Genomic DNA, 25,897 nt, shown 5'->3' with positions numbered 1-25,897 from the left:
TTGGAACATGTTGTAGGGTATCAGAATCCCTGGGACATTTAAACAAGCACCATTATTGATTTCATTAATTTGCACCTTAACCCTGCCAGGATTCAAAGGCATGGAAAGCATTCATGGGCCATCTGAATTTACAATTGACATTTCCCATCAGCCTCATGTGATAATACTGCAATACAACCCAAACCAAGTTTGAAAACACCCACCTCCCTGTCTTATCAACTTTTTGCCTCACACTAATATAAAGCGCATTGTCTATTATTCACTTTTAATAGACCCATAACGCCTTTTTCCAATAAGATTATGCCTGGTGTTTCTTTCTGGTCTAACCAGGATAATATAACACTTGGGAAAGAATATGCATCCGAGAAGTCCAGCGCTGGAGCACAGAATGGCAAACACCTCCACGGCCACCATGTACTTCCCCCGTGTGCTCAGGTATGCCGGGATGAAGGAGATCCACACACTGACAAACACCAGCATACTGAAGGTGATCAGCTTGGCCTCGTTGAAAGTTCCAGGCAGATTTCTTGAAAGAAAGGCCACTATAAAGCTGACTGTGGCGAGGAGGCCCATGTATCCCAGCATGCAGTAGAAGAAGATAGAGTCCCCTTCATTACACTCAATGATTATTTTTTCTTTGTAGGCTACAATGTTCATCTCTGCAAATGGTGGTGATTTCACCAACCAAAAAAGACATATAAGAACTTGTATCAGAGAAGAGAGGAGGACTGTGCAGTTAGGAGTTTTCGATGCAAGCCAACGTCTTCTTTGGCTGTTGGGATGTGTTGCTTTGAAGGCAATGACAACAACTATAGTCTTGGCCAAAACAGATGAGACGCTTACAGAAAATATCACTCCAAACACTGTCTGTCGGAGCATGCAGGTGAATGTCTGAGGAAGGCCGATAAATATGAATGAGCAGAGGAAGCAGAGCATCAGGGAGGTGAGAAGAAGATAACTGAGTCCTCGATTGTTTGCTTTGACGATGGGAGTATCTTTGTACCTAAGAAAGACTCCTAGGACAGAACAAGTAATGAAAGTCAAGAAGACAGCGGAAGTGGTAAGTGTGAGTCCGAGGGGTTCTTCAAAGGAGAGAAACTCTCTCACTTTTTGGATGCAATGATCACGTTTTTCATTGGACCATTGGTCAATGGGACATTTTATACATTCATCTCCTTCTGAAAAAAGAATTATATTAAATTAATGTTTGAAAATGAACTTCAGCAATATAATTCACATTGAAAGATTTTATGACCTTTACATTTATGCAACAGTTTATTTATTGATTTAGAGTTTGATTTGCAATCATGTAGCTAAACACAGATCTATGACTGCATACAAATTACCTGAATGGTGTAATTCTGAATGGAGTCAATGCAATTAACCCTACTTTATAAGCATAAATAATATCTCATTTGCCCTCAATCAACTGTTATTTTTTCACTTCCATACACTCATATTAGTATGGAAAGGAGCACAACAATGTCAACAAATGCTTCACTTACTAGCTACGTAGTTGTTGGGGGGTATTTCAGAGAATGGGCTTTGAACAGGCTAGCCCTTCAAACTTAGCTGATTTCAAATCTTCTCTCATAAAATATTAAGAATTACATCAGATGGTTGAGTGGGTTGGCTCTGTCACTTTTCTTAGTTGAGTGATGTCTGCCATCTTAAGTATTGCTGGGCAACATATTTTTTCAAATACCTTGAATATATATCTTACCTAAATCTGACTCTTCAATGATTCTGCAGTGCATCTGCATTGCTTTATACAAAATAAGAGCCTAGTTAGGTATTACCATGAATCTTTTTGGCTTAGCGATTTTCTCATTTGTCTCAACCATCATTGACAACCAACGTATTTGTGAGTCATGGTAATTCTACGAGCAAGAGGTTATAACAAGATCCTCCTGAACCCAACACGCCAAACTTGCATGCTTCCTCGGAGTTACTCATGAAGGAAATCAGAGCCCTTAGACAATATGTTGAGGAAACAAAAAAAAATACTTCAAACTCTGGATGTGAAATTGCTTCATAGGGATATGAGAGTTACTGAAGCATGTCACCAGATACATATTTTGCATGATACCGCAGGAAGAATAAAATCTATGCACGCAGAAATATTTCTCCTTACAGAAAAAACAGAAGATCTGGTGAACAAAAGTAAGAGAAATAATCTTGGAATGTATAGTTTGGTGGAAGCTGTACACGGGAATTACCCACTTTAATTCTTTCAATCTTTTATTCCTAGGTCCAGCCTCCCCTTGCCTGTGAAGTCATCTGACCAGTAAAGGCCTTATTAGACCCAGCTCACTTGTCTAAAGGCTCCTGCCTCACTCCTTCTGCTCTTTCTTCTGTTGCCCACTTTGTCCAGCTCCTGTTCTCTCTTTTCTTTCATCTGAGCCTTGGCCTCTGCCAAACTCTTTCTTCTTTGTGTTCTCTTTGCTATTCATGTTTTTTCAATCATTCACTTGTTTTCTGATTGCTTTCTCTTTCACACCTTATGATTTTGTGTTCTGTTCACTCATTTTGTTAATCTTTGTACCCATTTATCTGCTTCTTTCTTTTTGACCCCTTGTGCCTTTTTGACATTTTCACTCATTTTCTTGTACCTTTTTCACCCACTTATGGCCCCCTGTCCCCTCTTTTGTGCTCCCGGCATCACCCCCACTCCCTTCCTTTGCCTATTTTCGCATACAGGCTCCCCTTCTTTATTTTTTCTTCTGCCACATTACCTTCCTGCCTCTTCTTCCAGTGCCCCTGCAGCTTAACCACTGCTTCTGCACTTCTTTCCCATCCCAGGACTTACTTAATAGTGACTGCTGTGCATCTGCAATGCTGGCACTCTGAATGTGCGCCAAAGGCAGGCCCAACTGCGCCCATCCCCACCTGGACCACACCCATCTCTTCCCACTGCTGCTGTGCCAGGCCACACTTCACAGTAGGTGCCTTCACCTGCAACCACTGCTGGTTCACCTGCAGCAGCTGACCCACACACCCCGCATAAGCACTTCCAACACCATCACCACCCCCACCTAACACCACACTGTACTACAAACCCACACCCTAACACTGACTCGTATGCATGCTTCTCAACACACGATCTCTCAGCAAACATGCAACTGAATCCAGGGTTTTCTGAGAAGCAACGCACTTGGCACCTCTTTCTGATGGAAACCTGGCTCAACTCCACATTGGCATCCAACATCATCGCCGCAGCAATCTCATTTGACAACAAGATTGCATGACCATACCAAAAGCCAGTAGGAGAACTCACAGTCATCTACAAAGACTCAGTTTAGTGCTTCATATCCACAGTGAGGGCAACCCCATTTATGGAACATCTGCACTTCAAGTTGCAAATCTGCATTCCTGGAACATCTGCATTTCAAGTTGTAAATCTCCGAAAATGTTACCCTGAACAGAACCCTTGTCTACCGACCACCCGGACTATGAGTTACCTTCACCAGCCTCATCCAGGATTTCATTGTCCCTCTCAACATTGATTCCAAAGCCTTCAGACTCCCTGGCCACCTCAACTTGCACTTAGAAGTAAGGACCGATCCCTGCTCCACTGCACTCCTCGAAAGTCCGAGCAATATAGGACTAACGCAGCTCGTCGGAGAACCAATCCACATTGCAGGGCACACACTGGACCCCATCTTCACCACCAGCAAGAGCATTAAGTACAACTCCACCTCACTGCTCACATTGACACGCCTCTACATCCCCTACTTCCAAATAAACACATGCAAGCCACCGCACCCCCCAGTGTTAGGCTACCCAGCTTCATCTGGTGCAAAATCTCTGAAGCAGAATGGTTAAATACCTTCAGCACAAATCAACCTAACCCACTGACAACCTCATCGAGGACATCAACAACTGGATCAAGAACTGTGCAGACGCCCTCCCACCCATGATCAAACACAATATGCAAAGAAGAAAGAACAAGCAGGCCAGCTGATTCTCATAGGACTTTAGAAACTCCAAAGACACTGTAAGCAGCTAGAATGAAGATAGAGAGCCAGCTATGAAACCATGAATAGAACAACCTACTAGGCTGCGCTCAGACACCACCATTAACAACTAAGAGACACCAAGAATAGAGCACTAGCTGACACATCAAACGGAGCTCCAACATCTGCAAGGATATCTTCTCTATATGCAAGGACTTCACCACATCCCCAGCCTCTGTCAACAGCATTATCCTCTATAAAGAACTCTGCAAAGACCTATCAAACTACTACAGCATGTGCATATATGAACAAGACCCCAGTGATCTGTTCACAAACCTGCTCACCATCTACCAAGAAAGCCACCTGACTAAATGGAAAACTGTCAGCAGAGAAGATACAGCAATGAACATACAGACCATCCATTCAGGAGTCCCAAAATACTCATGCCCCCAACATGTCTACAACTTTGGCCATCACCAATCAGCACCCCTCACCCATCTCATCAACACCTCCTTCACATCCTCAACATTATTGGAAGACTGGAAGCATGCAGTGGTCAACATCCTCCTCAAAAATCGGTTGGTCGGCAAGAGCCAAATGAGCAACTTCTATCCTATCTCCCTGCTTACCTACCCAGTGATAGAGAAGGTCATTAACAATCAACTTGCAACCCACCTTGAACAACACCAACTGCTGGACATCATTCAATCAGTAATACAAAAAAGTCACCACACTGAAAGAGCTCTCATAACAGCCATCAACTGCATCTGGACCACCCTGGACCAAGAAAAAACAGCAGCCTTCATCCAGCTCGACTACTCTGGAGCATTCAACACTGTCTTCCACAACACTCATCAGAGTATCTGCTCCTTTCTCACTGGATGAACCCAAAAAGTCAGACTATCACACTTCACATTAGAGGCCAAGAGCCTTATTTGCAGAGTCCTACAGGGATTGTCTCTCAGCCCTACCCTGTTCAATGTCTACATGACTCTGCTTCTCAACTTCATCCGATACCAAGGCATCACCCTCATCTCGTACGCTGACGGCAACCAATTCATCCTCTCGTATCAGATAAGACAACAATCACCATTGCCAACTTCACCAATTGCATGCCCATGGTAGCAAAGTGGATGAGATCCAACTGCTTGAAACATAGCTCTGACAAGACAGAAGTAGTACCAGTCTTCAGAAACAGGATCTTCCAATGGGACACCACCTGGTGGCAAACAGAGCTAGGAACAATACCAAATGACTACACCAGAATTCTAGGGATCATCCTGGATTACAAGTTCAACATGCCAGCAAATGTGAATGCAGTGAGTGCTGTCTCCTTCCAAATCCAACTTATTCTATTAAAGATTTTCAAGTTGCTGACACAGAACACTAGAGACTTCATTACACAAGGGCTCATCAAAAGCATACTCAACTACCGCAACACACTCCACACCAGAATCTCCAAGCAGCTACTACACAGGCCTCAGATCCCTTGCTACACCCATATCTCATCAAATTTCATCAAATCTCAGAGCGCTCCACTGGCTTGCCATTCATAAACACAGCCCATTCAAACTCCTTGTACTAAGCCTTGCACAACACTGGGCCAGCATACCTCATCCATAGTATATACTGTCACCAGCCTGCCAGACAACTACACTCAGCCTCACTCTCACTCACAGACACACACACCACATTCACAAATGCAGAGCAGAAGGCCGCTAATTCTCCTACATTGCACCAAAAGCATTGAACAACCTCAGAAAAAACATTTCAGAGACTACTCCTCACTTTGGAATTCTGCAAGAAACTGAAGTATTGGCTCTTCGAATAACTCTATGGGAACTGCACACCTACACACCTGCTCAAGCTCCTGGATTGTCTGGCATGTGATTTGTGTGTTAGGTAAATCATCAGAACTTTAACATAACATACCATAACAAATCATAAAATGACTTAGCATAACATCACATAACAAAGCATAACATTCTCAACACGTTAAATGTGCCTGATTCAACATCTTTAAACATACAGAGAGCTTGCATGGCCACAAAACAAGGGACACGTCAACACTTTCCAATCTTAGGGATGTTATACTTCCATATTTTGAGTACACTGATCACTTGAAAGTCATCACCATGGCCAAGAATTTCAAGGTCAGGCAACAAACTATTATTTTCCTAAAATGGAGAGAGGCACTGTAGAACAGTGGCATTGTAGAGCACCAAAATAAATTCCTTGACATTTGATCTGCACTCAAATCAATGAATGCTAGATTTGATCTCCTTCACCACTGTCTTTTTAAAGTGACTTGAACTAAGAAGGTAACTACTTATTACGATCCGCTAAGCTGAAGACGTTTTTTAATGGATATAGAGGAGAGGACATTGAAACAATTTGTTCTGTAAACTCCTACAGTGTGAAATTCCTCTCTGTTTATTATTATTTGTTGGTTGCTATTTGATCATAGACACTTTTTTTGCTGCAATGATTCTTCTTTTGCTGTTTTTATTAATAATAGTGTTTACCCTCTTTTTATAGATTTATCTTGTCACTCTCTTTCCTGTGCCTGATGTATACATACACAGTGTGAAACTGGCATTCCATGGGTGTTGCTGTGGGTGTTCCCACACAAACCTGATGGAATCTGAAGCATTCCCGGATTTACGAGGAATCGTAAATGTTTGACTGCATCAGATTCTTTATTTTATTATTTTTTTTTTTAAAAAAATGTTTAAAACATTAGAAAGCAATTATTCCATCTTTAGACATCATCCCCCCACCCCCTACCTGGGTCCGAAAGAAAAAAACAAATCACATATTTATGTTTACATACATTGAGGCATCAGCGAAGATAAATAATTCCATATCATACCATAATCATCAGAAAAACAAGGAAAAAAAGAAAGAAGCAAGAGGCAGAAGGACAACAACAAGATTAATAGTTAAGCAAAAAATAGATGGGCAACACTAAAGGGGGTCAGGGAGGGGTGAAAGAAACCAGCAGGCGGAGATCGGGGGACCAACAAGGGGCGACCGGGGAAAAGGGAACCATCCATTGGGAACAGAGGTGAAAAAGTAAAAAAAAACACTCATAAATCAACTGAAGCATTCAAGGAACCAAGCCATCTGGTTAAAGGATCCCAGACTACCAGACCTCTTTTCTTTGCCCTTCTGCCCTTTTTAGCATAGATCGCTCTCTCTAACCTATAAGTAGCGAATAATATAGCTTGCCATTGATGGGGGATTTAAATCCTTCCAGTACATAGCAATACATATCCGCTAGATAGTCATTGCTACAAACGGTAATGCACCCCCCTCCTTTAAGTCCAAACAATCATAAAGCCCTAACATAATAGCAGTTGGTGTAAGTTGGATATCTAACAAAAGTATTCTACCCAAAAAACATTGTATCTCCTTCAGCAATGAATCGAGTTTTGGGCATGTAGCAAACATGTGCACTGAATCTGCACTGAAGTCAGTGCAGCGCGGACAAACAGTACCAGGGCCAGTTGCCCACTTAGCAACTTTGTTTGGAGTTATATACAAAAAATAGCCCGTCTTATAGAATTGAGCTTGTAGTTTAGGGGAAAGCAGATATGTTTGCTCTAGTCCCAAAGCAGAGCAAAACGCATTGGGTTGAATGTTTAGTTTAAGCTGCCATTTAGCATCTACCTTGCTTAAATGTCCGATGTTTGTTCTTTGAGGAGAAGATAGATCTCCCCTATCCTAGGAAGACCAGTACTGAGTAACTTGTCTATAAGACCCACTGATGAAAAATCGACAGAACCCCCAATTTTATTTGATAAGAAACTGGCAACAGCGTGATACTGATAAGTCTGGTTATAATTTAAATTATAGCAGCTTTTCAGTTCCTCAAATGCCCGAATATGATTATTACTAAGTAGATCTCCTATTCTGACAATACCTCCCAAGTACCACTGTTGGAGATATACAGGCTTGAATATTAGCGATAGATTATCATTACTTCTAATAGGGGTATAATAGTTTAGTTTGGCGATACCAAACATCTTCCGGATTCTACTGAAGGCCCAATAAGCGCTACTCATTGTTTTAAATCTAACCCTCTTGTAGTAGCTACACTCGAGTTTGCGCCGGAGACAGCCCCTTACATTTTCACCAAGATGAAAAAGATAGGGGGACGGTAAGCCAGAGAGACTGAGGATTTGATCCTCCATGAATAGCTCACTACAATGTTGCAGGGCAGCAGCCCAATAATATAGTTTTAGGTTAGGGAGCGGACTGCATCAGATTCTTATGGCACTTCAGGGGTGGTGCTAGAGATACACAAAAAGGAGAAATATCCTCATTTGTTTCTCTCTGTTTATGTGCTGCATTTTGCAGCATACATGGAAAGAGGAAAACACCTCCCATGATTGCACCTTCCTGCACCAAAATATTCACCCCCTAAAACGCAGACACCTTTGCACCATGGCACATGGGTGCCTGCACTTGTGCATGGCTGCCCATTTTGTGCCTTTGTAGGGGAAAAGGCCATGAATGTGCAGTCATGTCCCTTTCTTTTGACACAGGGAAGCACAGCAAGGTTCCCTGGATGCTGACTTCCACCAAAACATTGTAAATGATACTCTAAGGGCCTAGTTATGAGTTTGGTGGTCCATTAAATTGCCAAACCCATGGTGGCGGTCTGTCGCATGCTGTAATATCACTACAGCGGTAGAACTGCCACTGGACCGCCACAACTGCCGGGTTATTTCAGATCCTAAGGCATTGGTACAGAGGTGTGAGGCTGTAATATATGCCATGCACGACCATGCTTTGGCATTCCCACGGCTCTGGCTTTCTAAAGCTCACATATGAGACTTTGAAAGGTACCGGTGTGACAGTGCCAAGGCTGTTAGCCAAACCTGGATTGCGTTGTAGTCCAGAGGGCGGTGTGCCTATGGGTTTGGCGGTGTTGCAGCAGTGTGCTGGCATGGAGGCTTGCATCAACTCTGTAACACTTGCAATCAGGCACTAACTTAGCAATTGCTTTTTGCTGATATTGGAGTGATTCCTTTTCCAGGTCAAACCCCAGTTCTAATTAATCTTGATTTTGCAACTATTTTGTTGTGGTCAGAAGTTGGAGGGTCAACAATAGCCTCCAACCTATCCAGATTTCTTTTCAGTCATTTGAATCCTTTTTTAATTTCAGTCCACCTTGATACACTTCATATAGTCGGAGGTGCATCAATGAGTAGCAAGAGGCGTTATAATTAGATTTGGTTAGAGTAAGTTAAAAGAAATTATTAGTAGTATTAAAATATTAGAACACACCAACTGCACTACTAACTCCTAAAATTGTTTGGAAAAATTAATTAAAGCCAACATTCAGTTTAAAAAACATTCTGCTGGTATTGTTTTAGTCTTTCTTTTTAAGTGTAGTACAAGATGTTATGGAGGTAAAAAAAAGACTGGTAAATTATTAGCCAAGTATTTGAAAATCATGAAAGTACCAAAGTTGATGCTATTTACAATGATTGCAATACATTTATCTTCCAAACCAAGAATTTGTCTTTTAAAAATGGAAATTCTAACAACTCCCACACCATGGGAGTTTTCTCACATAATGTGGATGTCATTTTTTATTTTTACTGTCCTTCACCTCCCGGTTTTGTTGAAGCAATATTGTATGAAGCTGATTGCTAGATGGAATTGCCTCTTCTTATCATGGCGTGGTGACTTGAACTCAATAAAAATATGTTGGTTTCCATCATTCTTTAAGTACCTGCAATGGAACCTGTATAACTAATTGTATTTCTTCAAAAACATTGAATATTGACTTATTTCCTTTTTTAAAACAATAAAAAAGTCTTAAAAATCATTTTTTAGATTGAAATACAATTTAAAAAAATGAACACTTGACAAAGATTTTACTCTGAAACAATCTTCATGTTGGTTCCCAGTATCAGAAGATCCCTTTTCTTCTCTGTGAGTTGACTTCAAACAGTCCTTATTGCTGCATTGCACTTTAATTATATATCAATATGGCACACAGAGCAGTAAATGTAAATGTAAATGTAAATGTATAGGCATTTATATAGCGCACTACTTACCCGTAGGGTCCCAAGGCGCTTCGACCGCTGCGAAACCCTTCCTGGCTTCCCTGAGAGATGGTCCGTTAATGGGTATCTCCAGGGTGAGACCAGGCATCCCCGGCGGTCTGGTGGGGCTGTTAGTGAAGATGAGGCAAGCTAATGCCCAGAGTTGCCGAGTGTGATCGCTGATCAGAGTGGGCACCGAGGCGAGAGAATTATCGAGTCCGGTGACCTTGGTCCAGAAACCTGCCGCGCCGGGAATCGAACCCTGGTCCCGGGCCGTCCTTTGCTCTCGGGTCTGCCGCCTCTAACCAGTGAGCAGTAAGCTACCTTGCACCGTTGTACTGTGTGACAGGGAAAGCTAAAGAATGTACCATATTTAACCCCTTCCATGCTGATGACGGAACCGCTCCGTCATCAGCTACAGTTGAGCTGTGCTGATGACGGAGCGGTTCCGCCATGGCCCGGCCGCCGCGCCTGCGCGGCGCTGATTTCGCGCCTGCGCGGTGGTTCTAAAGAGCGGGGCGGGTCATGACGGAACCGCTCCGTCACCAGCACAGCTCAACTGTAGCTGGTGACGGAGCGGTTCTGTCACCAGCATGTGGCGGCCGCGCGGCCGCCCCGCCCCTTTAGCGCTGCGGCGGAATAGCCGCCGCAGCGAAGGGGTTAACAGAGTATGCCATATTCCTGGATTTATCCCAGCACTTGTGCACACTACGCTGCCTAGCACCAATGCAGGCGATCTCGCACAGGGTGCATGGGTGCCTGTGTTGCAAGCAGGATTGCTTTTGTGCAGAAAGGGGTACATTTGTCTTAGTTATGTCTCACCTGGGGAGGGGTAGCAGTTTTGGTGCATTTCCTAGTCTACTCCTTACAGTAAATCATGGAATGCATCTAACCCCATGGAATGCCTTCATGGGGCAGAGCAATTAAATGCAGTGATTTGCAATGCAAAGTGTTACTCTGGCTTCATCAAGCCGCTCAGGGTCATGCAAGGAGGCCGTGCATGGCTTGATAAATTGCATCTTAATTGCTGCATCGCTTTGGCACCTCAGTGCATGATGGCTAAGCGATGGAACTCTTTGGTAAATATGATCAAAAGAGACAAACATCATTTTATTTACAAATCCTCAAAAATTGCGGATAACGCAATCCACTATTGTTTTCAAATGAAGAGTACAGATTTTTTTTTCGTAATTCCTCTTTCCGGTACAACAAATTTATTAGAATACATTGTAGACATATCTTTTGAAATACTTGAAGAAATAGAGGGCTCAATCTTTGTGCAATTAGCCAAATTATTATAGAAATAGGTATTCATTGTTACCTCACAAGCAGTCAGTACCTTTAAAATAAATTCCATGAGCCAAATTAATGTATGCTACATAAAAAATCATATATTCCAAACACCTCCACCATATTTTTAAAAACGTATTACACAAAAGGAATTACTCTGGTAGCAAGATTGAGGCTGATCTTAGTTTATGTCTGTATGGAATAAAATCTGGCATAATGTGCATGAATGTTCATGCACCTTTAATACAATGTGCAATTTATGTTTTATAACAATTGGTCATTGTTAAAATCTGAATTCTACCATAAAATGATCCTTGAGCTTCAGCCTATATGTTGATATTGCAATAAACCCACTACAGGTTTAAACCACATTATTCAGTGGTCCATACATTTTTTATTTACATAGACTGAGGCTAAAAAAAATTATTATGTATGTAAATGTAATGCATGCTTTAAATATGGTAACATCCTCAGGGGCGTGGCTTTAACGTGCTGCAGAATGGCCACCTTCTGAATGGGCTCTGCAGCCCAGGCTTCATTATCCTCTAAAATCTCCGTTCAGACATTGTCTCTGTCTCCGCCGATGTAAACCAAGCGACTATGAGAGGACATCGACTGGGCTGTGTGTGCGAAGTTTTAGCTGCCAAATATTACCGGAGGACGCCGCAACCTCAGCAGCGGCTGGAAATGGCCGCTGCACACTCAGGAGACCCATAGAGACATGGACATAACTGGGGGTTTCTTGCGACGCCACACAACTTGACCCCGCACCTCGGAGCACTGGCAGCGACTGGTGATTGTCTGGGGTCGTGATCTCTGCCCTGACCACCGGCGACTTGAATCTACTGGAGTGAGTCCAGCCGGTTGGGGTGAACAACTGCTAACGCGACTCCCAGAGCCACTGAGGGTGCGGACAGCAATCCGGCCACCTTCCCTGCGGAGTGCTGCCATGGAGATCCTGTGAGGTGGGAAAGGCAGGAGACGCCAGATGAGGAGTCGAGTGTGGGACAGAGTCGTGCGGTAATCTGGTTAGTGAGGCCGGGGTTAGGATTGTTGCGGAAATGGGCGAGAAAGCGCTGTGTGAGCCTAGGCCCCGCTTGGCATATTGCGCCTACTGGGATTGGGCTGAGGCAGGGTCAGGCCTGCTCACTGTCCGCTGCATGCTGGACCCCGGGCGGGCTCTAGCATTGGGGTGCTCTTCTTGCAGCAGCTGCGTGGGAATGTGGGGAGCCAATCTGGTCCTCTGCCATCTTGTCCGCTTCTCCTGCTCTGAGCGGTGGTTCCGGCTGTGCTGGGGCCCATCAGAGCTCTTCCTCCCATCGAGCGGCTGCCACAGGACTCCCCTTCCTGCCCTCTTGCCATAGGAGCCCTGTCTCCTGCTCCCCTCTTCCAATTTGGAAAGTGCCTTTAATTCCTAAGATTACGAAGCGTGACACACTACCGCATTAACTCAAATAACTAAGACAATGGGCTCAGTTTGATCGCGGCATCACCCGTGCTGTGGACAACTGCCAAACATTCCAATGGCCTGGTGGGCATTACGGTCTCTGCTGGATTGACTTACGGTCACTCTTCACAACCTGCTACCATGGGCAAGACAGACCCTAAGCAGCCAAAGATTCCTTTTGAAAGCAATCAACAAACACATACACCAGAGTCAAGCTCTGAGCTGGACACTGACCAAGGCTCCAAAGAAATGACACAACAACTGGAGGAAGACATGCAATCCATCCTGCTGGATCTGGGCTCCAGCCTTAAAACACTGGACAACAAAATAGATGTATCACCTCAAGCCTGTAAACTGTTAAAAAAGGGTAGACACTTACGAAACTACTTGGTCAACCTGGAGAATAAACTGTCACACACTCAAGACTGCCAGGTGGAATCCAGAACACAAATATGAAACATGGAGAAAGTTCTTGCTGTGATTAAGGCTAAGAATGAAGATTTAGAGGTGCATTCTAGATGCAACAGCCTAAGAATTCTTGGCCTGCTAGAATACACCGCAATCCGGAAAATGGAACCATTCATTGAGAGTCTGCTGCATGAGCTGTTTGGCACGGCGCTCTCACAGGTCATAATTGTGGAGCGCGCTCAAAACGCTTCTATTCCATATGCCATGTTGTATCCGGACAAGCTAAAAATCACACATGATGGTCAAGCTCACTTTTTTACAGACGCAAAGTCAGCATTAAAATACACTAAGCATATTTACCTGATGAAGCCGCCTCCTAGTTCTTTGCAATAATCCGTCACTGAACTTAGCCTGAGTGACAATGACTGACAGATGGCAATTCCTCTACTATCTGTCACATACCAGTCCAGAGCAGCACTTGACTGATTCTACTGTTATGTTTCTTCTATTGCTGTGATTTTGGCTATGCTCATTTTATACAACTGTATTAGTACTACTACTGGACAAAGCGACAAGTACTACTTAGTTTACAGTCCAGTTTGTTCCTTACAGGTACATGCATCATTGTTGGCTTTTGCGATTTCTTAATTGCGATTTTTAAGGAATCTCAATTAAGAAATCGCAAAAGCCTATGCATGAAGAAATCACTGAAAAATTTGCGATTTCTTAAAATTCCTTAATTGTGACTCGCAAATTGCAAATCGCAATTAAGGAATACCTCCCCATTCATTCCTATGGGCCTAGTGGCCCATAGGAATGAATGGGAAGACATTCTCAATTTGCGATTAGCAATTAGCGAATCGCAAATGGGATGGTGGGTGGCTCTCAGTCATGAAAACCAATACTGCAAGGAGGGTCTAAGGGAAGTTTATAGACCAGCCTAGGTTACAATCCCCAATAATACTATTCACTACAAGAAAACCTAGGGGTCTTGAGTATGAGGAAAAAAGAGGAACCTCTATTTAAGGGTAACGATATCAGTCAAGTATACCGAATACCAAGGCGATCTTGCTGCTAAATTGAGCATTCAAACAATGCACACAGAACCAAATAGTGATTGTGGGTGAAACAGATCAATGTTGGATTCCCATCAAAGTCTTGTTGTGATCAATACTATCATCTGGTCATCCTTCGGGGATGGTGTGTCTCTAGATCATTGAGACGTTTTTACCAGACACCGGTCGAAGTTGGGTTCCGACCCACAATCACTCCAGGAACATGTAGACATTGGTGTGTGATGGGAACCGGTGCAGTGCAAAACCAAAAAGAATGTGTTGGAGTAGTGAGTTAAAATAGGATAGAGGGCAAAAAGAGAAACTTTAATAGAGATTGGCCTCTTCCTAATTAAAACCAGGAACAGTGCATGAAAAGACAGTTTCAAACAAATAACTGTATAGGGGCCAACATGTTTCAGCCTTATGGGCAATACCCTAGGCTTTCTTCAGGGCCTCTGTTCTTTAATTGTTAATGCTACTGCATGTGCTATTCGAAAAGAATATGATTTACTTTTAGGAAGTGGTGATTAAGCTATACAAAAAAGGATATGTATGACCGGAAACTAATGACTCTTTTCTCCATGTCAATCCAACATGTCTCACACCTGAAACAACAAAACACTATATGAAGAATACTGTGTAAAAGTTTGATGCTATTCACCAATAATAGGTAAGAAGTAAATTATCACTCACCCGGATTGTCCGGAGACCAGACATCACCTCTCCTGGACCAGGCTCAGGAATTTGGAGGCCCGCTCTACAGGTGTGAGGAAAGTAGTGGCTTAACATAAACCTGGGAACTATCATTACTGCCCCTTATAGTTTAGCTGTGTAACCACCAAATATTTCCCTCACATCCTTGAGTAACCCATTTAACCTCTCATCAGTGCCAAAAGGCTCACCCTATGAGGGAAGACACCAAAAGTTACTATATTACAAAAAAGAAAGATTTGGAAAAGTTGGAGAGCAATCTCCAATCTAAGTTTCAGGGGTATAGATGTAAATAACCCAAGGATAATATTATGACTAAGTTGTAGAAAAAGAAACTAAGTCCCAACCAAAGGGACTCACATCTGGTAGAACTAGGAAAAACAGCAGGAAATAACCTTGCCTACCTGTCCGTCGTTGCCTCTGGCGGATCCTGAATCAGGGGGAGGCAAGGACTGGACCACTCATAGTGCTTTAAATAGTGGTTACTTAGGCATATGGTCCAATAGTGTCTCTGAACAGGAAGGACCATTAGCAAATGCCAGTATATAGAAGACACCAATTGCAAGCTCCCAAAATAGTATTCAAATTTGACATCCTAGATAGGAACCAATAGCCTGCCTTTGGGCAATACCAAAGGCAGGCGGGTATGCAGCAGCAGGCTGCAGACCAGGCCAATGGTGTTCGGCCCGGAAAACACTTGGTCTACTGGAAGAACGATCTCCTGTATTCAGAGCCTAAGGCTGCTGAACCTGAGTCAGCTCGAAGCCAGGGGGGCAAGGCACAGATGGCGTCCCAGTGAATATTTTTAAAAACAATATATCTTTATGGGCGCCACTGCTCACAAGAACTTTTAATGCGGCCAGCTCAGTGGGACTTGTAGGCACTTGGTATGAGTCAATTATAGTACCCATTTTTAAAAAAGGCGATAGGGCTAGTTGTTTGTCATACCGCCCAATATCTTTGCTTGATTCGACAATCAAAATCATCGGTAGGGTTATCCTAAATAGGTTGCACCTATGGGCAGAAGAGCACAAGATTATTAGCGACCTACAATATGGTTTCAGAAAAGGAGTTAGGACCATAGATCAATGTCTCAATCTTTTTATTCTCCTTGAGAAATATAATATACTAAGGCTAAGGGCGACCGGATGTATTTAACCTTTGTGGGTTTGACATCCGCCTTTGACTGTGTCACTTATAGCAAATTGTGGCTAATTTTAGTTCGGTTGGGCGTTGATGCCAATATTATTCATTTCCTTAGAGAATTGTACAATGGTGCCAGGGCCACGATTAGATACGGTAAAAAAGGGGAATGCACTAGAATGTTCAACATTGCGAGGGGAGTGAGACAAGATGTGTCCTTGCCCCTTTCTTATTTAACATCTATATTAACGACCTGGAGAAAACCTTGCTGCAGGACTGTCAAGATATGCCTATTGCATCAAATCGTCAAATTCCAGCGCTTATTTATGCTGACGATGCTGTCCTGATGGCAAGGACCCCCGTAGCAATGCAAACAATGATTTCATCTTTTTGTACCTTCATGACCAATTTGGATCTGAAGGTTAATAGTGCTAAAAGCTTTTGTATGAATTGTGGCAGGGGAGCAAATAAGAAAAAAAGAACCATGTTTATTGGCTCCAAACAATTAGATCAACCTCAACTTTCCCTTATCTGGGAATACTGTTTGATAGCTCAGGACAGTGAAAAGTAGAAACCTGTTATTTGCCAAGTCAATTATGGCCCTAAAACTATTTAGTAAAAAGTTGGGGAAGAAACCAGTTAAGGAACTATTGTGCATATATAAAGCCAGCTGTGTTGCGGTTGCAACCTATGGGGCGGGAATATGGGGGGGATGCAAATGTCTCAACCCTACAGTTAACCGAAAATGGCTTTCTGCGATATCTTTTATCTATCCCTGAGAGTATGTCCACCCATAACTGTCACACTGAACTCGGCTTGTCCTATTTATAAGACGTCATCAAAGTACAGCCGGTACTTTTGTGGCACAGGGTATGGACAACTGACGAGTGCCATCTAAACCGGCACATCCTGGGGGATGCCCTGAATTTGGACTGCGTTCAACGGGTGTAATGGTTGAGATATATTAAGTCATTTTTTGATAACATTGGTCACCCTGAATATTATGATGACCCCCCATCAATGATTCATATCCCGAGAAAAGTGCTGAAAAAGCTATGCATAACGTATTTAGAGAACCGCAGGGAAAAGACTGAGTTCACTAAAAAATCGGTGATCTTCCATCAATTAATCCTAACACCGCAGGCCATTCAACCTTATCTAACCCTGCAGATGAAAGATCATGCCATGTTTCTGCTTATTAGACTTAGATTTGGGATATTATTCTAGGCTGCTTAGCTTTCCTGCTATTAATGACTGGTCAAGCGGTATCAGTAAATGTCCATGTGATAATATATCCACCCAATCCGATATAGACATTTTATTCTTTTGTAAATTTTACTCAAGACCAAGGAAAAGGTGGATTATTCCCATATTAAGGTGTTTGAACCTAAGACAGTGTCGACCAGCCTTTTTAGCAATACTGAAGCTTGACGATATTTTTACTGTGGCATCTGTTTCAGCTTTTCTTAATAATGTCTTTTATACTCGAAATTCTGTAATAATTTAATCCCACATTGGCGGACAAATGGCCACTCTTGAATTCACCTAATCCCGACCTAGGCGAATATCTGGACTCAATTGGGCTGCTCTGGTTCAACGCGTACCACAAAGAATATTTAAATGAAAGTATTCACAGTCAGAGGTATCACACCAGTCATTAGAAGCTTACCAAGCGGGAAGGCCCTGGGGCTAGATGGGCAGGCTACCCTATTTTATAAGACATATGCGGAAGAACTAGTGCCCCGACTTCTTGTTGTATATCACGAATCACTGGAAATTTGTGTACTTCCTCCGACCATGCAGGAGGCAGTTATCATCTCCCTATTAAAAAAAACAGATAAAGTACAAAATCTCTATGACTCCTAGGCCCCTCTCGCTAATTAATGTTGATGCAAAGATCCTGGGTAAACTGTTTGACAACAGATTACAGCAACGTTTGCCACTTATTGCAAGGCCCAACCAATCTGGATTTATTCCAGGCAGGTCAACAGCCCATAACCTGCGTACATTCTTTTCCACAATTTACCAAATAGGCCCTCAAATTCTGGCCATTGCAGCATTTCTAGGTGAAACTAAAGTGTTTGATTCTCTAGAGTGGCCCTTCTAGTTTACCATTCTACCTAGGCTGGGCATCAGTCCTAATTTCATCAAATTAATCAGCTTGCTATATACTAAACCCACAGCCCGGCTCAAAGCAATTGGTTAAATTTGGGAACCCTTTCCCATCACCCTCGGAACCAGACAGGAATGCCCGCTGTCATCACTACTTTTTGCGGTAGCCATGGAACCACTAGCTGCTAGAATTCACCAGCATCACTCTTCCTGAGGTCTAGTTTTTACAAATAGAAACCTATCATATCAATGTACGCTGACAACAATAAACTATACATTAAAAAAACAGACGACAATTTAGACCCAGTGTTAAGAGAAGTCCTCTGTTATGGAGGAATGTCCGGCATAAAAATCAATTAGCCAAAATCCTCTATTTTACCTCCAACAGATGGCCCACTAGATACCACATTGGAATTTCCGCTTAAATGGGCAAATGACACAGTTAAATACCTTTGCGTGTGGCTAAAAAAAGACCTACAAGACATCTGGTACTTGAATTTTGGCAAATTACTGGACTGGCTGAAGGGCAAGTCGAAATTCTGGGCATCTTTGCCTCTGACGCTAGCGGGTAGGATTGCCATAGTTAAAGTGATAGTTCTCCCTAAATTATTGTACCTTTTTGTTGATATACCAATACCCTTAACTCAGCCTTTTTTAAATCTCTGCGGACCATCATGATTTCCCTGGTCTGGGCCGGCGGCCACAGGGAAACAAAAGAGGGTCCCTGAATCATGACATATAAGGAGAGGAAGGCAGGGTACAAGTGAACAAAAACAGAAAACCTCTCCTTAACATTTAATTAGTAATCGGGTAGTACCTCAATCATCAAAAATACATTGTCCCACAATTCACTAATTATTAATATTTTTATTTCCCCAAAAATATTTTTATATATTCATTTTTCAAGTCGTATAAATAATCTCAACAATATTGGAGCCCAAAGAACAAGTTAAATAAATATCTCAAACAATGCACTCAAACATCACCAGACACACAACTCACAATCATACATAACACTATCATACTCCCAAGACTTAGCTAAACAAATGAATACATTACATAGTACTTTTCATAAACACATAAAGTAAAACAAGGGAAGAAAAGAGCTGGCAGCCAACCCTTTGTAAGCTGGGAACTGTTGACACGCCCATTGATTTCGAACTATATGCGCTATGTGCACAAGCACAATTTTCTTCACTTTTGGGTACATCCCATTCCATTTCAGCCGCATGTGGCCACTGAGAGGGATGTAGCCGACCCAATCCCCCTGCACGTGGTTTTATATAAACCCTATCAAAGAAATGCTAATGAAATAAACACAGTCAAAACCTTATGTTGGGCTTGGGATGGCCTGAGGAAGCGGACAGGTACTCTACTGCTACACGCACACTCCACACTGCTTCTGTTCCACCCACATTTCCTGCATGACAAAGGCACTATCACACGTGCCCGTAATATGGGCATCTCTAAGTTTGGCAACCTATATCAACAAGGCACAATTTTGGAACCGCCAACCGGTCAGGGTGACACATAGACAGCGATCCAGGAGATATTCCTATATTATCAATTCTAAGCCACCTGCAAAACAATACATCCTACTTTTCCAACTTCTCCAGTTATTATGAAACCACTGGAACACTTATTAATGACACTGACCTCTTGTAAATTGATAACCAGGTTCTATATTATCATGCAAACTAATACCCCATTGGTTGCCCCAATGGCTCTGGAGCAGTGGAGGAATGACTTTGTAGATCTGCCCACAGATAGTTCACATCTAAGATGTTTGTCTCCTAACTACACGATGAGACGTATACATTTAAAATTTCTACAGCAATACTATCCTAACCCCTTACAATTATATAAACTGAAGTTGCAACCGGATTCGTGTTGTTGGAAGTGCAAACATGAAGCTGTCACCTTTCTATACATTTGTATGCGACTGCCCAGTTATATTCAGATTCTGGGAGGAAGTATATGACACCATACAGACCATCATTGGTCTGTCCCTGGTATGTTCCCCATTAGTTGCATTGCTAGGTTCCGTTGAGCAGATCCCACCTGAGTCAGGCCACCTCACAGCTATGTTACTGCTGCTTGCAAAGCGTAGACTAGCTATACATTGGGAAGCCCCTAGGAATCCCCCAGTTCCTGAGTGGATCCGAGACATAGTTTATTGTCAAAAGTAGCTGGCGGCATTTTGGGATCTCACGACAATGGCATCTCGCCCGAAAGATAATTGGGGACCTTCACCACTTATCTTAGGGAACGTGATGTGCACCTACATGATGACTCTAGACCATTGACAGCTGAAACCCAGTCGAAAACTCCATAGTAGTTGCCTTAACACCTTACACCTTGCCTTCGCTACCCTTCCAGGTAGGATAATGACATCTCCTGTAATACGCATTGTTTGGTGGCCTGACGATCCCTTTCTCCTTGGCTCAGTCACCCTAGCACCCCTTGACCTGCCCTGCTCACATACATCGCCATCCAGTCTCAATAACAACTATTTTGCTGATTGCTCTAATGTACCTGGAGTTGCTTTTTATCCCTGCCATCTTTCACGTAAGATGCCCAACTAGAAATCCTTTGTGCAATGCGTGTATGTGAACCTGTCTTGCTGTATATCTGTCTAAATAAAAGTAAATAATTAAAAAATTAAAAAATATGGTAAATCCAATTAGGAAATGTATCAGAAAAATGCAATTGTTGTTCTTTTAATACTGGTATCATAGATATTTTATCAGCAACAGATTTTCAAAACATCAGAAATAATTGGAAAAATAGTTTGAACATTGATTTCCAATACTGCAGGGGGTATGTTACAACAGCCATAGACCTGCCAGAGCATTTGTATGACCATTTTACTCTTGCAGCCAGTCATTGCAAAATGAGGTTCTTAATGAATCACTTCATATTCTAAAACACATGTTTGGTTCTGACACATTTTTCTTCCCTTGTCTTTTGTTTTCATTGCATTTTTATGATTAATTGCTCCTATTGTTAAAATATTAATAACTAGCAACCCGTCCCGACATTGTCCGTGTATGAATTGCTGCCGGCCAGTAGCATACTGTTTTGTAGGATTTCGTCTTGATAGCATTTCTTATCTGTGAAAGGCCTGTGAAATGCTCCGATTCACAGTGCACTGCTGATGCACTTAAGAGTGCGCGTTCAGTAGTGTGTGAACTCGAGTTTCCCTACTTTATTTTTCCTTGCAATATTATATAGCGCAAACTCGACAACATGACATGAGCACAATTTACATTACAGAAGAACACATTCATTTGTGGTAGGCACGGGGAGACAAAGCAAATTGCCTGGAATCACAGGATGTTGAGCTGATGCCGAGATTCGAACGTAGCTCCCCAGCTCTAAAGTTCGCAATTCTAGAACTTGTGGTGGGAGGTGTGTCTAAAAGTGTATGTCGGTGCTGGCCATCAATGAGAAAGACCTGTGCATTTTTCAAATGAGTGGTGAAAACAGATGAGTATGTTGCTGGAGATTAGGACCGCCGTGCCACCAATGTACTTACCGGGGGAGGGTAAACACACATTATTCCGCAACTTTCTTTCCGCATACCATCACTCCACATACTTTCATTACGAAAGTACCATGACTCGGCAATGCCATTATAACGCATGGCATTACATTTTATATGCTTTTACCACGAGTAAATTTACAGCAACATTAGTTGTAAGTGCATGAATGGTAAAAGCATGTTTTTTTAATGTTTGGATAAGGTGAGTATGGGTATAGGGGTATATGTTTTGGGGTACTGAGGTATATGTTTTGGGGTGTTTGGGTATTTTAAGGGTCCAGATATAGTTTTGGGTTATGGGGTACAAGGGTAGTTTTAGGGTTTAGGGAAAGGTATGGGTTTTGGGGTACAGGGGTAATTTTAGGGTTTAGGGCTAGGTTAGGGTTTTGGGATATAGGGGTATTTTTAGGGTTCAGGGGTAGGTTTGGGTTTTGGGGTACAGGGGTATTGTAAGGGTTTAGGGCTAGGTTTGGGTTTTGGGGTACAGAGTTTTTTATAGGGTTCAGGGCTAGGTTTGGGTTTTGGGGTACAGGGGTATTTTAGGGTTCAGAGGTAGGTTTGGGTTTTGGGGTACAGGGTTATTTTTAGGGCTCAGGGCTAGGTTTTGGTTTTGGGGTAAAGGGGTGTTTTTAGGGTTCAGGGGTAGGTTTGGGTTTTGGGGTACAGGGGTATTTTAAGAGTTCAGGGCTAGGTTTGGGTTTTAGGGTACAGTGGTATTTTAGGGTTCAGGGCTAGGTTTGAGTTTTGGGGTACAGTGGTATTTTTAGGGTTCAGGGCTAGGTTTGGGTTTTGGGATACAGGGGTATTTTTAGGGTTCAGGGGTAGATTTGGGTTTTGAGGTACAGGGGTATTTACAGGGTGCAGGGCTAGGTTTGGGGTTTGGGGTACATGGTATATTTATAGGGTTAAGATGGGTTAGTGTTTAAGTGTGTTGGGGTATTTTAAGGAGTAAGGAGGGGTTATGATTATGGGGTGCAGGGGTATTTAAAGGGAACAGGGTGGGATTAGCACACGATATGAGACATGGCATGAAGGGCAGAATGTACCACACGCCCCCAGCGTTTGTCACGCCCACAGCACAACGCAGAATAGCCCACAAGGGACTACTTTGCTGGCACGGTTCTTTTACCTTTTAAATGTATATGATGTGCATCTGCATAGCCTATGTCCTTCTGCTGCAACTGCCCTTTCCAACGCTGTATTGGGTGTTGTGATTGGTGCTGTGGCTCCTGAGATTACCCGCCTCAAAGGTTTGGGCTCTCTATTATATTAGTATGGATACATTATGTTGGTAATATTACTTAAATGTTTCATATATGCATATATATCTCCCTACATTAATGTTAAATATATAATATATATAAATAATATAAAATATATATAAAAATATATAATTTAAAAAAAAATCGCTCTAAATATAGAAAAAAGAAAGACATTGGATTCATAAACCTAAAGCAGTACAGTATATGATCATTGGTTACAGTTACACAAAGGAACATTAACTCTATATGAACAGGCAGGAAATCTCAAAACAATGAGATTGAGGTCTTATGAAAGTAGGATAATCTTCAATTTTAGTTTCAAAAGTTTATTACTTTTTATTGATTATAACATTTTACATTTATTTTCAAAGAATCACTTATTTATTTAATTGTATTGATAAACACAAAAAAAGGGTCCAACACATGTTCCAGAGGTATTCATTAAAAATGTTAGCCTTTTAGGGCCTGACTCGTGGTATGGCAGAAAAAACGAATTATATAATAATTTACATAATGGTTACACTCAAAGGAGCGTTAACACTATACAGACAGGAAGACACTCTCAAAACAATGTTACTGTGTCTCTTCTGAGCACTGCACATTTAAACTTAGGTTAGACTTAATTGAAGAAAGACAATCTTTAATTTGGTTTTCAAATGTCATTATTAGTTATTGATTATCACATTATTCATTCATTTTCAATGGATTGCTTCTTCAACTTATATTGCCAAAAAAGAAAAAGGGTCCTGACACATGTTTCAGAAGTATTCATAAATAATTGACACTTTCTTAGGGCCTAGCACAAGATATAACAGAAAAAACGAATTATATAACAAGTACCATAATTAAATATTTATGCCCAGTTGACGTGTTTCAATGATTTCATAGAGTGACAATTAAATAAGATGAGAATTAAGTAGCTAAGCAAGAAATCAAAGTCATGAAAATGTAAGAAAACATAAAATTAAAAGAATCGAAATCGAAATTAGAGACACATATCAGCTATAACATGTAACAAAGACAATATTGTGACGATATGTACACATGCCTAATCATCACATTAGGAGAGATATTCATATGAGATTCAATGATAACATGGTGACATTATAAGCTATTTAATGAGAATCCTTCAATTCTAGAAGATAAGCTGGCAGAAACACCAGATTAATGAGTCATTAGTTTAGTAGGAAAGTGATGTGGTATTAGTGTAATAAGGGTCAGATTATATGGCATGTTATCATCACTTTGATTGAGCCCTAATTTTAAATGATTGGTTAGCAGGGTCAGTACTTTGAAAGTGTGTCACAAACACCATAGTTAATTACTATTTTTAAAAAAATCCTATAACTGGTGTTTCTAAGTACTAATATATATATATATATATATGTGTTAATTAATGTTTGAGTGAGAATTTAATTGATTTTTTATGGTAATAACTTACTACTAGCAATATACAATATTTCTTATGATGAATATTAGCCCCTCCCACCATTGTAAAGTATCCTGAGTTTTATATCTAAAAGATATAAAGAGAAGAAAACCCATTAAGAGTGCTAGGTTAGTGATATACTTAACGATGAAGAATTGCATTGACAATGAGATTAATGTATATTTTTGTTTATATTCCAATTTCTTGAAACTGTAAATTGTGTAATTACTTGTACTTTTATGGTTCGAACGAACCAAAATAAAGTCTTCTGAATGATATACTGAATAAGTAATACATTCAAACAAACTCTCAATGTATTGTTTTATGTGTGAGGGAACTCTTTCAGTAGGGTACCTTACCGTTATTGGATTGATTCAGGAAAGAATCCTTGTTGAGCCACTGGGTGTGTATTTTAACTTGGGCACTGCACACAGAGTAATTAATAATCATTGTCACAAACTAATATTGTACGAAGATGCTAGGAGAAAGCCATAACATAAGAAGAAATACCGTAAGAGAACTCCAGTGCCTGAGTTCATCCATTGCCATCCTCTGGTACTGGCGCTGCCATGACGGCATCTTCAATTAAATATGCTGCCATTACTTGAGACCAGGAGGACCTCTGAAATGTGTCTGAATTTGTAAACTGGACCCATAAAAATATTGATTGTAAGGAGAACTAGGTCATTGTAATTGTGCCACAATTTGTGTTATAATGCTTCAACTTTTTATACTGATGCTATAAACTCTATAGGTAAATAAGGGAACAATGGGAGAAGTACTCCAATATCTTTCTTAACATTAAAGATGTTATGGTTAATATGATTGCACGCTAAGAATTAAAGATTCAAAGGGACAGATTTACAAGCCCCTTGCGCCTCTTTTGCGTCACTTTTAATATGGGAAAAGTGACGTAAAAGTGGCGCAAGTGGCTTGTAAATCTGCCCCAAAGTCTTTTAGTTGTACTGAGATTTCTATATAGGATTGAGATTTCCATGGTTAAAGCTAAGAATATGTGTTCAATTAATTGCCAAATAATTAACTGATTAAAATGCACAGTGTTGTGTATTATCATAATTAAAAGTTTAATTTGTTCTTAGCATGGCTAAAAGGTCAAATATGTTAAATTATGTACATTCTCCTTGAAAATATCCTAATAATAACAAGTTTAACAAATTTGAAAGCCCATGTTGTGCCACAAAGATCTTATATGGACTGTGAGAGCTAATAACAAGTTGGATTTGAGAAGAGTAATCCATTATCAGTGTATTATTCACTAAGCCAAAATAACGACTTCTCAGTGGTGATAGATTGCATTTGGTGACAAATATGTAGGATTATTTGGTAATCCTCAAGAATGTACGCAAATCATAATATAAGGCACCACCATTAGTGACTGTATTTAGTTTATATTTTCAGAAACCTTCTTTTTCCCTTAATAGCTGTTCTCAATTACATCCTCTGTTATTTCTCTTACT

The 25,897-nt window shown here is 41.4% G+C and overlaps 1 protein-coding gene across 1 annotated transcript in view; it reads right to left on the bottom strand.

Moving 5' to 3' along the window:
• Positions 1–255: 255 nt before the first annotated feature.
• The window catches only part of LOC147693299 (vomeronasal type-2 receptor 26-like), a 58,962-nt gene continuing 33,320 nt past the window's right edge, over positions 256–25,897 (bottom strand). Inside the window, exons 4-5 of the mRNA XM_086935909.1 lie at positions 9,703–9,714; positions 256–1,178 (exon numbers count right to left, since the gene is read on the bottom strand). Coding sequence (XP_086792035.1) covers positions 256–1,178; positions 9,703–9,714 — 935 coding nt within the window. The remainder of the gene's footprint in view (positions 1,179–9,702; positions 9,715–25,897) is intronic.

The sequence above is a fragment of the Lissotriton vulgaris genome, chromosome 8 (assembly GCF_964263255.1).
Source record: "Lissotriton vulgaris chromosome 8, aLisVul1.2, whole genome shotgun sequence".
Classification (NCBI taxonomy): domain Eukaryota; kingdom Metazoa; phylum Chordata; class Amphibia; order Caudata; family Salamandridae; genus Lissotriton; species Lissotriton vulgaris.
This window is presented reverse-complemented; position numbering and strand designations above follow the sequence as displayed.